Raw genomic sequence first — 14,476 nt, forward strand, 5'->3', positions numbered from 1 at the left:
GCTAGGTTGGTGGAAGAATTCTCTTGGGGAGATGGATTAACTATAGCAACAGCAGAACCTGTTCCTGAAGCAGCACTTCTAGCGAAGACACAGCTGCAGGAAAGTTAATCCGAGTTAACTGCCAAGGTGGGTTAGTTAAACCACATTAAACCCTTGTGGGGGGACAATGATTCAGAATTAGAGTGCCTTTAGTGCAACTGAGCTTAATTCATTTCCAAAGGTTTAACTAATCCACTTTAAATTCATACCACTAGTTAATAAAGATTAACTTTCCTGAGTGTCCTTGTATAGACACGCCCTTATTCTTTTTGTGCCTCAGAGCCTCATCTATAAAATGGGAGAATAGCACTTCCCCACTTCGCAGCAGTGTTGAAAGGATAAAACATATCATTCAGAAACTATGGCAACAGAGGCCATATAAGTACCTAAGACAGACAGACAGCCTGGAAAGCAGCCTGTCTGTCTTGTTCCAGTTGCCAAGGGCCAAATGTCCGTCTTGCGAAAAACACCAACATCACAATGGGCTATCTTGTTAACCATCTGAGCAGAGACAGAAAGAACTGAGTAGACCCAGAACTCCCAGTGCTGGTCTCTCTAGGTCTGGTATAAGGCCCATTCACCTGTGTGGAAGAAAGAATGACCTTGGGAGGAAAGCCCGGGACAGACTGTATGCGGTGTTGCACCCTCCAGCATTTCTGGGAGTTTGTGCTGACAATTCAGCAGGGCTTCTGCTTTTAGAAAAACATTGTTTAGTCGTTCCATTTTTGGACAAATTAATCATCCTGTTTCCCAACATACCCTCTTCTCAACAACCCAAATCCTCCAGAGAAAGGATCAGAACCTGGGACTCTCTCTGACAATATGTCCCATAGCAGCTAATGAAGGATTAGAACATTGAAACCCAAAACAGGGATCAATTTGGCTCAATTGTCTTTATTAGTATTAAATAGTATAATCTGACCACGCAGTTAGGTCCTTCTTCTTAGCATTAGCTAAGCTCAGCCTTCTACCTATAACAATGCAGGAGGCAAAGGGCCCCATACAGTTTGGTATGCCCTTCCAGTGGGGATGAGGAAGCAGAGATTGTGTTAACAGCTGTTTCCCCTGGTATTTTCCTGGGCCCCTGCACTGCTCAGATAAAGTGCAGGCCAAGGCTCCTAGGATTTGGTTCTAATCCCCACTGATCAGATTCTGTTTGCCTTGAAAAGGCAAATCAAGAAGAATCCTCTGCTCCACAATTTGAGATCCAAGAGGCTTTTTAAATAGATGATACGTCCAACAATCAGCAGCCAATACAAATATGAATGCCAGCAATTAGCTAACAGCAAAAAAATAATGGTGCTTCAGTTGAATTAGTCTTGGATTATTCCAACTTTTCCTGACACCTGGCAAAAATATGAACAGCTGTCTAAAAAAAAAAAAGACTGCATCAGGAAGGTATCAGAAAGCGTTCTGTTACAATGATTATGTCACCTCCTTCAAACCGGGTTTCACTTTCCAAGAACTTGTCAACTAACGATCTATACGGGAGGCCTGGATGAAAAGCAGGAGGTAACCCCCGCACACACACTCTCCCTATCCCCATTCCTCTTTGTCTACTACTCCCTTCCTCTACTCTTTTCCCTCCCGACTTTGAATTCCTTCATTTTATTATTTTTTTGTTTTGATATGTGTCATAAGAACCCCTGTCCCGGGAATATTGCTGTTAATGCACAGAAGAATCCATGGCTGTGTAAAATATCTTGGTCTTTTCTGATGGATTTCCTTTTGAACTTGCTTTATATGTTGGCTTCTAGAATTTGTTTGGTTTGTTGTACCAAAAAAAAAAAAAAGGATTGAAAAAGTCTAATAAATCAAAAACAACAACAAAACAAATGGGGTTTCAAGTGCTGTTGAGCTTGATCCACCCACCAATGTACATCATTCCTCTTACAATGGCCTTCGTGTATCTACTTACAGCGTGAAGGACGCAGCCCCAATCGACTGATATATAGTTTAGCGAGGAGTCAGAGCCAAAGTCTCATCTCACTCCTGACTACGTTTATAAAGCCAGCACATGCCCATCTCAACAAAGCGAACACGGCTGAAACAGAAAGAGGTTTATCCTTCCACTATCTGAGTAGACCCTAACAACACAACACTAATAATGCTTTGCACGTACACAGGGTTTTCATTCAAGGATTCCACAGTCATTTATAAACAATAATTGAGCCTCATAGAACCTATATGGGGTAGGTAAATGTTATCCCCATTTTAAAGACAGAGAAACTGAGGCACAGGAGTTTACCATCTGGTTTTCAGCTCCCAACAAAATCGCTGGGTGCTCAGCACCTCGGTAAAATCAGGTTACAAGTGTCTGAAGTCAATGGCCTAGCTGGGAATAGGATCCAAGGGTCCCGGTGTTCTCACGCTGGTGCTCTAACCTCTGCACAGTCTGTGAGAAGGAGTGATTATATGTAAGGGCAGTGCTTACTGATTTGTTCTGCTCAAACCCCTACTTGCTAGGCCTCTGAAGTAAAGCTTTCTGAGATCTAATGGTAATCCCCTTCATGCCCCTTTCTGATGTGATACAGGTATTCACTGTGTATTCAGAATTCCTAAAAAGGATGCAGCCTTCACTCAGATATCATTGGCTCATTCTACAATGTTAAAGCTTTGGAATAAAAGGGCTATAAAGCACTCCATTTAGAAACCTTGCAATGGGGGAAAGCCCTTGGTCAAACAGGATCCCAGAGCGAAGCAGTAATTGTCGCCTCTCTCCTCGCCCCCAACAAAAAAAGGGAGGTGAATATTCTTCTCCAGCTTCAATGGCATCTCACCTTATTCTGTACCCTGGAGGTCACCCAAATGATCCCGTTCACTTTGCACTTCCACAGCACTGTGTTGCTCCAGTGTAATAAAACCAAGGCCTAGGAGGCCATAAAGTATAGTACTGAATAAGCAGCAGTAAACTACCAGGACACCAAACAGAGCTGGCTAGTGAGGGTTGCTTCAAACACATTCTGCAGAGAGCAAAACTCCTGCACCTTTGAATTTAGTTTTCATTAAAGTGCCATTGCACTCTGAAAAAGGACTGTGGAAAACTGCACCTTCTTACTCCTCCGTTCTATAAATCAATACAAATTAATATGTTTTAATGTTTACTTCTTTTCACACTCCTGTTAGCACCGTAGAGTTAACACAGCTGGATTCTATTTTAGCTTGTGCACCATCAATCAAACTGTTCCCCGAGTTCCAGTTACACCTGTGGATCCTCACTGACGGCGATGGAGTGGTACAGGTGTCACTGAAAGCAGAGTCTGGGAATGCACAGAAACAATTAAGAGCTTAAATTGGCCTGCAGAACCTCTCTGACTGGTGATGACATGCAAGTAGTAAAAAGTCCATCTGGGATCTCTGAACTCAGGTAGGGCAAGCAGTTAGCTTTATCTTGTAAATGGAGCACGTTGATTGGGAAATCATGGAGAGATGATAAACATGGAGCCCCAGGATGCCAGTTTTACAGAGTCACTTTCTAGGGCAGAACGGCCCACAGGGAGATGATTTGTTTTTAAAGTTCTTTTCTTATTTCTCTACTCGCACCAAGGGAAAAGCTAGACACATTACAATTCAAATATGCCTCTTCTTGTTTAACAGACATCCAGTCATCTATTATTTACCTAAAATCCAACTTTGAAGATGTTTCTGGCTGCCTGGAAGTAATTAGATACAGCAGACAACAGCTGGCTGTGAGCTCAGCTGCAGAACAAATGCGGTATTACGGCATGATGGAAGCCTTCACGCAAAAAAGCCTTAGCCCTAGAGGAATCTTGAAAATTCAGTACTTAGAGCAAGACACGTTATTAAAATCAACATAGGGAATCAAAACTGTATATCCAAGACCTGACCTCAGCCTGCTAATATGGTACAGCAGAGGTATAATAATCAGATTCCTACCAAAAAACCCAACCCCCTTGCTAAACAAGTCTTAGAACTCAAGCCAACGTAGGAACCAACCCGTATGAGAGAGAGGATGGTGGTCTAGTGGGTAAGGGGCAGGACTGGGACTCAGTAGACCTGAGCTTTGATTCCTAGCTCTGCCATAGACTTCTGACCTTGAACTTTACCCTCAGAAGATCTCACTGACGTCAACACCTGTTGTGATTAAACCCTTTGGCAAAACTGTTATTGTTCAGGGGTGTTTAAAAAAAAAAAAATAACCACAACCCCCGAATGACAAAAGTTTTACCAACAAAAAGCACTGGTGTGAACGGCACTTTGGCAGCAGGAGCGCTCTCCAGCCGACAAAGCTGCTGCTGCTCGTTGGGGGTGGAATTTTTTTGTCGGCAGGAGAATTCTCTCCTGCCGACAAACTGCAGCTACGCTGCGCGCCCAGAGCCGTGTTGCTCAAAGCTGCATAGTGTACACATCACCTTAGTCTTTCCGATTCCTCAACTGCAAAAGGGGGATGACAATATTTACCAGCCTACCAGGAAAGTGTTGAGAGGTTAAATTAATGAAAGCTTGCGTAAAGCGCTTTGGGATCCTGGGATGGAAGGTGGTGGTGAAATGCAAAATATCTATACAGGCCTGGATTCAACAGAAGAAAGATCACCAGTCTCCCCTTTCCTAGTCGTCTAAAGACACTGCATAGGTCTAGGTAATCATTCCATGCAATACAATCACTGTCTGAAGGCTTCGGGAGGGGATGCAATGGAACCATGTCAGTGTGGTTTAGCCAAGTGGCTTAGCCAACTTGAAAAAAATGCTTCTCATATATGCCCAATTACAAATGATTAATTTTGGTATGATCCTAGCAGAAGCAGGGGAATGATCCCGCTATAATTTTTCCTGGTTTCTATACTACCCCCATTGGAATCCCCGGCCCAACTCCCTTTACCCGGATGCCTGCCTGACCGCGAGGACTCCTCTTTCTCTCTCCCATGCAGCAGGGTCCTTTTAACCCCAATAAGGCTGGGCCCAGGATCTGCGGGGGCTTAACCCCCCGTTTCATCATGGGAAATTCAGGACAGATCCTAGGGTAGCTCCACTCTGGAGTACTCTCTCCGCACTGCCCACTTCTCTGGCCAGTGATCACTACTATTGAGTTTTAACCACATACAATTTATTAAACAGCAATTGTAAACAAATAAGGACCTGCCTACGTGGCCAGCTGGCTGACTTGGAAGGGACGGCCTCTCCCCATTGGCCCTGGGGACCTGTCAGTCCCAGGATTCTGACTCCTCTTTGGCCCTTCCCCTTTCTCCTGGTATTAGGAGAGGGCCAACAAAAAAAGCACTAGGTTTCAGTAAGGGGCCAACAGCCCCTTACACAAGGGCCAATTAAAAAAGGCAGCAGGGGATGTTAAGGGAAGGGAATGCAGGAGGAAAGGAATATAAAAGCTTGGTGGGACCACCACCACCACGAAGAATGCCAGGGAAATCACACATGGGCATTCTTGCAAACATACTTTAGACAACACGTAATGCTGGCATCACACCAGGAGGCACAGTTTATTAGGGGAAAGTTTTCAGATGCCCTGTGATGTTAATGTAACAGCAACTCCGGGGTGCTGGAACAATTTGTATAGCGGGGGTGCTGAGAACCATTGAACCAAACCGTAAGCCCTGTATATGATGGAAACCACTTCAAGCCAGCGGGTACAGCAGCACCCCCAGCACCCGTCATTCCAGCACCTATGCAGCAACTACAGTTACAAGCAAGGCGATCACAAGGTGGAAGCCAGTAAGCGGTGCCAAATAAAATGGAGCCAGCTGCTGGGGCTAGCATGGGACACAGACATCTGCAATCTTCTTCCAGTAAATGTCTGCCATTAAGGAAAGTGCATCAGAGCCACCTTTGGACAGAGGTTGGGTTGGAGAGTGGACCTTAAAAGTGATTCTGAGGGTCCCTGGTTACTGCAGAGTCCATGCTCTAGTTTACTCCTGTGCAATGCAGAATTTTGCAGAAATTAATGTGCGCACAGAATTTCCTCCTCCACCCCACAATGAAATGAGCTGCAGAGATGTTGGCTGCCAGTAGGGGCCACTGGACCCAGCAGAGCCCAGCTCGCAAATAGAACACCCTGAAGGAAGGAGGCAGCGCATGTAGGAAACTCTGTGCAACCCCGGGGCACAGCATCAGGCTGTTTCTCCCTCTGGATCCCTGTATCTGGGGTGAAGGGGGGGTGGGTGAGTGTCTGGGCTAGAGAGGGCCCCATTCAAGGTAAAGTGACCTCTGCAATCATAGGACAAAAAAGTGCGGTTAGTGGGTTACAGATTGTTGTAATAAGCCATGAATCCAGTGATTATCTGTTCAGGCCATGATTTTTAGTGTCTAGCACAATTATGAATTTCAGCTCCTGGGCTCCTCTTTTGAAAGTGTTGTGCAGGTTTTCTTTGAGGATGAGGACTGGTAGGACTTAGAGTGATTGCTTTGTGAAAAGTTGTTCACCCACAGGTGCAGGGGTGGGTTTTGTGTGTGTTTTTTATCATTTTCCTATGTGAGTACATTTGAGAGCGTAGTGACTGTCTGGTTTCACCCACATAGTTGTTACTGGGGCATTTAGTGCACTGGATGAGATATGCCACGTGTTGTAATAAGTGTATGTAAGACCCATGGATCTTAGAAAGTGTCTTGTGGGGGGTGTTGATCATTGTAGCAGCAGAGATATGTTTGCAGGGTTTGTATCTGTTGTTCTGGCACGGTCTGGTGCTGCTTTGAGTTAGTGAGTTGGTCTGTGGGGAGCTTGCTTCTGATGATGCTTTGGAAAGGGTGGGTGGGGGGCGTATTTGAAGACCAGAAGTGGGGGTTCAGGAAAGATTTCTTTCAGGACAAAGTCCCCAGCAAGTATGGGTTGTAGTTTGATGATACCCCAAGTAGATTCCACTGTGGGGTGACAGGGGTGTGGTGTGCTGTCAGAGGAGGGGTTATTTCTATACTGAAGCAGGTTGTCTCGTGGTATTTGGGTGCCCATTTCAGGATGCAAACTACTTCTCTAGTGAAGTGTCCCTCTTTGGTGAAAGCAGTTTTGTGTGTGAAGGTGTATACCCCGGACTTTCTCCTTGGCTCATATTCTGTGGTATCTGAGTGTTTGGCTGTAAATAACAGATTTCTTGGTGTGTTTGGGGTGGTTACTGGATCTATGAAGGTACGTGCGGTGATCTATGGGTTTCTTGTATACGGTTGTCTGTTGGGTTCCATTATTAAAGCTGATTATGGTGTCCAGGAAGTTGATGATTGTGTGGGAGTGTTCCAGAGAGAGTTTAATGGAGGGGGTGGAAGTTGTTGAAGTTCTGGTGGAAATCTATGAAAGTGTTTAAGTCGTCTGTCCAGATGACGAAAACATCATCAATGGATCTCAGGTATATCACTGGTTTTGTGATATATTTGTCCAGAAATTCTTCTTCAAGGTGGCCCATGAGGAGGTTGGCATTCTAGTACCCACGGTTGTTGCCATGATTCGGATAAAGCATTTGTTGCTATTATGGATGAGTTTGACGATGTGTTTGGGGTGGATCTCTGAGGGTTGTCTATTGTCTTGTAGATATTTGAGGCAAGCAGCTATTGTGAGGGATGTTAGTGTTTAGCAAAGTGATATCCGTGGTGGCGAGGATGGTGTTCTGAGGGAGGTTGTTAATGTAGCAGAGTTTATGGAGGAAGTCAGTTGTGTTCTGAAGGTCCAATAAAAGATATTACTTCACCCACCTTGTCACTCTAATATCCTGGGACCGACACTACAACTACACTGCATACAAGTATCTATAGACATTTAGCTAGTGATGGAGAAAAAGGGCTGGCATCCTAAGTGTTAAATATTCTTCAAGACAAGGAAATCACTTTTATTAAAAAAGCAAGATGAATAAGACATCAATGACCTTTCGAGCCTGCCTCCAACTCCCTCACAGCATGCTGACCAAGTAGAAAGTGTGTCAAGAAGCCTACTTTAAGCTGCATGAATGTCATGTAACAAATCACATGACCAGTTGCCATCTAAAGGAGTGACTGCTTGAGTACCTATGTAACAAAATATAGATGTAACCACTAGCTAGACTATAAACAGACCTACTTTTTAGGATTCCTATGATCTTGCTAGGTTATTGCCCTGGCCATACTTTGAGAAGGCAACATGATACAGGAGTTAGACCATTGAGACACGTAGGTTCTGTTCCTGCCTCTGATTTGTTGTTTGATCTAGAGCAAGTCACTTATCCTCTTTGACTTACTTTTCCAATGTGAATATAGGGACAACAATTCTAAAGTGCAGCTGTGGTAAGTTAAGTCCATATGTAAAAACATTTTTCATCAACAACTGCTTCATCTGTATATCCAAGGGCAAAATCTATTACCTTTAGCAAGAAGTTTCCATTTTTACTGCTTTTTGCCCGTTATCACTACTGATAGGACAATACGGGTAGCACTGCAGTTCCTACAACACAGCTGTGGGACAGCGAGCTGGAACCTATACTGACTTGCATGTCAGCAAACCTCCTCTCTCCCCCCTTCCCCGCAAAACAATAGTTAACTAAGTTTCAGCTGGAGACTCCCTTGTTTTCACAAGAGATGATGAGCCAGAAACAGCCCAGCTTGACTTTCAGATCCCAAGCAAAGTTATTACAATGATGGGTGCTGCAGAAAAACTTGAGAGAAACTGTTTTCAAACAAATGTCTAGTTTTTCTTGCAAAAAGAGCAAATTTTATATGGACGCCACTGAGAAGAAATGAACACAGAACCCCATGAAACCATCTATATGAAGTCACAGGCAGATCTGTGCTTTAACCAACCTAGCTCACAGAGCTGTTACAAGAATTCATCAGTTGATGTCTGTGAAGTGGTTTGAGACCCAGGTATGGAAGATGCTATGCATTAATATTGCTTTACATCTAACAGAAAGCATACATTACTTTTGAAGAGTGGATGCTTGCCTTAAACGCCTTACCTTGCTATCCAGCTTCTTCATCGTTACCAGATCTAAGGATTTGAGTGAGTGCCCAGTTGGAGTGATGAAGTAAAGGCAGACGTGGATTCTTGTGTCATGATAATTAAAGAGAGAACGACGGATTTTCAGCTCTTCTTGCAAGTAGTTTTCAAACTGCGTGTCAATGTAATCAACTACTGGCCTGTAACTAAAAACAGATACCATTAGCAACCAGAATGCTGAAGTTTAAATGAAGTTGACAGTTTAAAGTTATCATGTATTCTCTCAGGCCTATTGTTTAAAAACCATTTACAAAGAGACATAAAATTTTTTAGCCTTCCACTGGCAACATGGAGAATGTTACGTTCACACACGCAACTTCTAATCAAAAGGCATATGGTATTTTCAGAGGCTCTGTTGCAGCACAAAAGGGATTAATGCTGGTGGAACTGAAATATGGAAAGCAGACAACTTCCATACATCAAGCTTTGACCAGATTTCAGGTGTAAAGTATCTCGATATAGTAGCATAGCAACACAAAGAGGAGAATCCAAGAATCCTGAAGAGCCTTTACCGCTGGATAGCCATGGCAGATTATAACTACTTTGAAAGGAGGCCAATTGAAATTATTGCAAGACGTCTTACAGGGACTTAGACTCATAGACTTTAAGGCAAGAAGGGACCATCATGATCACCTTGTCTGACCTCCTGCAAAGGTCACTTGATCCAAACAAGATGCACGAGCAGTTAAATGGGAGTGGGTGGGAGGAACCAACATCACAAACTGATCATTGTCATCATGAACAATTCCAACTATTCCACAGTTGGTTTGGTTTTTTAACTAGATTTGTAAGAGTTTACAGTTTCTAACCAAGCCATCTGAAAGGGAAGAAACTATTATTCCCTGTTAAAGACAATGGGACGAAACCTGAGATGTGCTGAGCATCTGCAATTCCCATTGACTTCAAAAGGAGCTGCAGATGGTCAGCATCCCTCAGAATTTGGCTCAGTGAGTTTTTGAGTGAGTTAACTAGATCTCTGATTTAAGACCCAGTTCTGTAGGTTCCCCACTAATCCAGTATCTTTCTGACTCATGATGTGAGTGAGCTCCCCTGGGTAATATGTTTTGGATGGATGGAGTGATAACACAACAAACCTCTCACCGTCACTAATAAAAGGACAGATTCTGCACCCAATGGGACTCCTCACAGAGTAGAAGACTACTCAGCCTGAGTAAGGGTGGCAGAATCTGTCCCAACGCTACAAAAGAAGAAGAGGTTTATGGCTTCTTCAACAAGCCTGGAGGGAAGAATTGCTCCTCAGCAGGTCTCCTAAGAGAGCCACGTGTGTCTGTTGGTGTGTCTTTCACTGAATTAAGCAAGCAAGTCAGCAGGATTACACTGGATTCTTTAAGACAACTCACAACACGTTACAATTTTCAGTGCCTCACTAACCTCACCCTCTCTGCTTAGCCAAACTCCCTCTAGCATTCTCCCATACTTATTACAGCAGCTCATCCCTGCCCTCTTCAGTCTAACGCGGCCATAATAAAGAGTCCTCATAATCCAAATGGGAAAATTGGGTGCCCAGGAACAGAGGCTCTGTCTGTAATATTGCAGGGAGAATCATATATAGCTACATGTTAGAACACTAGACGCTGGTGCAGAAATGGCGACTAGATGGCATGTGACCTGCCTTTCATCTTTATTTATCTGGTCTCCAAACCCCACTGCATCCACGATTGTCAGTTTCAGGTGCACATTGCTCTCCTGCAGGTCATAGGTACGCGGTCGTAAACGAACTGCATTCTCGTAGTGACTGGCCTCCTCCGTCTCAAAGGTGGTATTGAAAAGTGTGTTCATTAGTGTGGATTTCCCGATGCCTGTTTCACCTAGGAAGGAAGGGTCACCAGTTCATTGCAGAGTGGAATTCGTAAAGGGACTTCAGAGTAAATTAATTATAGAGCAGAACAAAAATTAAACTGTGAGAGGTTACTGCAACTCCCCCAAGTTCCGAGAGGTATAATCATTGTGACGTTCCTACTGCCCTATTCCTAAAGGCCTCCGATTCTTAATCTTATTTAGCACGTTGCTTCTGCATCACTGTTCATCCAAAGATCTCAAAGCACATGCAAACTAAATCAAACCAAACGTAACCAGAACCCTCTCCTGCCTCCAACCCAAATTTAGAGCCCAAAATGATGAAAGTTAGGGAGAACACAACACAACACAACTTACAGGACATTCAGTTCTGATTGATTCTTCAACTCAAATGCTTTTGTTGACAAGTTACAGTGTACTTGGCTCAATTTTTGCACACCTTTTAGGACGTACTCACAAAGCAGTAGCTCCAGGTACTTAAAACAGTTAACAATGCAAGTCAGTGCAGTGTGATCTACGTTCTGTGGATCTGTGGCAGAACTACATGAAATGTCTGCTTAAGTCTTCGGATTCTCTTTTTCTCATAGTGAGGTTTTTCGTGTGTGTTTTAGCAGTGCCCAATGTATTTGGCTTTCGGCTTCCTTTGTTTGGCCTTGTCACTTGTCTCTCTTTGGGGATTTGCACAAGCGGGGCAGGCGTGTTCTCCCTCTGTGAGACAAAAGACTATTTCCATCCACCCAGGAGTTCAGATTTTGACCATTTATGAATCAGAGGAATATGTAATGTTTTTTTTTTTTTTTTAGCAGACAGGGCAAAATCCCTCCTTCGAGTAACAGCATGTGAGTCCCAAGTGGTGAATCTGGCCCAGAATGTGGGAGGAAGAGGCCAGGATTGAGAATCTGCGGTGGTCAGAGCACCTCAGTTGCTTTTATTTAGTCCTGTGCTGCCTGTTTGTCAATGGGCACTTCCTGAGCGTGCCTGTGGGAATGGAGAGTTTGTGAGTGCGCACAATCAGCTAAGCGACTGTCTTGCCAAGTGCATGCCTAACTCCCCGACCTACATGTGCATGCAGTGAGCATGTGCACAGAAGGCGCCCTGGAGCTCAGGCTTCTATGGGTACATCCTCATTCAATGGAGGTATAATTTCCAACTCGGGTAGACATACACGTGCTAGCTTTCATCCAGCTAACATGCTAAAAATAGAAGTGTAGCCATGGTGGCACAAGTGGCAGGACAGGCCAGACGCCCCGAGGACAACCCTGCCTGGGACCCTAGGTACTCACTTAGGCCACTAGCCCCTCCTCCCTCAACAGCTACAGTTCTATTTTTAGCACACTAGCTCGATCAAAGCTAGTGTGTGTATGGCTACCAGAGCTGAAATTTACGCCTGAAGCTCAAGTGCAGACATACCCTAAGTATGAAAACCAGGCCTGTTAGTACTAGAGATGGTTTCTGGTCATTTTACATTAGTAAATGCTGCTAGCTAAGTATTAAGAAATCTTACTATACCACTGTTCTACAAACCCTTTCTTTAAATCTCCAATCAAAGCCAGATCAACCTAACAAATGCCCAGAGGCTTTAAAACTGCTTGTTCCTCAACTATACTCTTAATCCTTTCATCCCCAATGTGCCATTAATAAGGGTCAAAAGTTCGTAGGGCTCCCACTGCACAGAAACCCACAGCCCCCTTCCCTTCACAGAAGTGGACCTGCTAAGTCAGCTTAACCTGTCAGCCAACACATCTGTTCCTCTGTTGTGCATGGCTGGCCTATGGCTGCAGGTCTGCCCTTGCCCAGCCCAGACTGCATATGAGACAGCTGCTCCTCATGGCCCCTCTGCCTGCTCTGCTCTCCTAGCAGCTGCTGCGCCCCATCGAGCCATCTCGAGGGTGAAGATTAGAGGCACCATGAGTTCTTCATCAGGGGTGTGATGAACAAAAGCGTGGATGTGAGCATGACGTGCTGGAAAATGCTCCATTCTGATGCACAGGGTATCAGTACGTGCTGATCAGCAGGCAAATGCATGCAGCACTGAAACAAGGAAAAAGGGAAACACTTCTTGGGTGTTTTATTTATTGAGAACCCAATGCAAATCCCATTCAAAAGGCTTAAAACACTCCTTAGATCTGGCTTGGTATAAATAAATCTTCCAAAATATTCCTAGGCTGCATGTTACAGAGAGCAGGAAATGGTGCTGCGAGGCCACACATCAAGCAGAACCAGCCAAGTTGGAATCACAAGGAGATAAGCATAAGAAAAGTTGCCTCAGGTGCCAATCTGAAGCCACCCAGGCAAACTTCTGAAGGAGAGATGAGCTGCTCAAAGGCAAAGAGGGGCTGGAATGTTTTGAAATATAGTTAACAAACGCCTCAGCTGGCTAGGAAGATCTGGTGATAGAATTCGGAGAGGATGGAACACCTAAGCTGAAGAGATGGGTTCCTCCTATAGATCTCCTGATGTACAGAGCTTACTTAGTCATTTTCCCCTCCCCCAACATTGCATTATTGCCCTTAGTCACATGCTCCAATCCACATCAGCATGGTTTGCGGCAAAGGTAAAGCAAGACTAACAGACGTTTGTTTGGGGCTGGGGGTGGAGGTAGTTAAACCAGTCTCACATATTTTGGTCTTGCAGGCCACATGCCAAGTGCCATATTGCTGTACAGTCTTGGCAGAGCATTACCCAGGAGCAAGGCAGCAGGGATTCGTTGGTTTAGCATCATTCCCCTCTCCTAATGCATCATCTGTGCAGGAAGAGCTAGAAGAAAGCTTTGCCAAGTTGAATAATTTAGACAAGCAGAGGGATGGAATGTGGAGTCAAATGGGGACAGCAGAGACAGGCTCAGTGGGAAGAAGACTAAGAAAATTAATAAAGGAAAGTTGAGGGTCTCTCCCAGGCCAGCTTCCCCGGGTGAATAATGATCACATGCACTGCCCACACACCAAGACAAACTGTACAAGACAGAATGGATAAACCATACTGCTACATTTTCGGCATTGACGGGCCACCATTTTAACTTTACTAGGCATGCCCCTTCCTGGCCATCGTCTTCTGGAACTGATAAAGAGAGTCTAAGGTGCACCAATCATCTGAGCTGAACCGACATGGTTAGGGGAGAACGGGATAACTGGCAAGCTGCTAGACTACACAGGTACCAAAGCCTGATACTAGGTTTTTATTTTAGACATAGCAGGTTCTGGAACCCATCCGCTCCCACCTTGGAGAACAAATATTGCGTGGAACATTTGTACTGTAGATAGAATGGTGGAGAGCCAAATACTGGATCCCCCAACAATGGCAAAATGCCATGCAAAGGAGACAAAAAACAAACTGATGATCCAAGCCCATGTGGCAGAGAAGTCATTTGGAAAGTTCAGGGCTGACCTATCCAAAGTCTGTCAGGAAGCACTGACTTTCTTCCAGCATTCTCCTGTCCAGGTTGGGTCAGGACTGGGAGGAAGAATTTGTAATGGCAGTCAACAGCTGTAACTGGGTTCTTCTCCCTTTTCCAGGGAACTATAGGAAATCTGATGATCTCTCCCACTGTTTCATAGATTTAAAGGCCAGAAGGAGCCATTGAATCATCTAGCCTGACCTCTTCCCCCCTCAAAAAAATAAATGTGGCGATTACAAATGCACGGTCTTCTGCTGCTGACACATTGCTTTTGAAGAATGACATTACAAAGCCCAGGGTAACAT

General features: G+C 44.5%; 1 protein-coding gene across 1 annotated transcript in view; it reads right to left on the minus strand.

The window, feature by feature from the left end:
* The window catches only part of SEPTIN8 (septin 8), a 62,625-nt gene that overhangs the window by 16,598 nt on the left and 31,551 nt on the right, over positions 1-14,476 (minus strand). Inside the window, exons 3-4 of the mRNA XM_039485850.1 lie at positions 10,593-10,788; positions 8,919-9,105 (exon numbers count right to left, since the gene is read on the minus strand). Coding sequence (XP_039341784.1) covers positions 8,919-9,105; positions 10,593-10,788 — 383 coding nt within the window. The remainder of the gene's footprint in view (positions 1-8,918; positions 9,106-10,592; positions 10,789-14,476) is intronic.

This window comes from Mauremys reevesii, linkage group 8 (genome assembly GCF_016161935.1).
Source record: "Mauremys reevesii isolate NIE-2019 linkage group 8, ASM1616193v1, whole genome shotgun sequence".
NCBI classification, from domain to species: domain Eukaryota; kingdom Metazoa; phylum Chordata; order Testudines; family Geoemydidae; genus Mauremys; species Mauremys reevesii.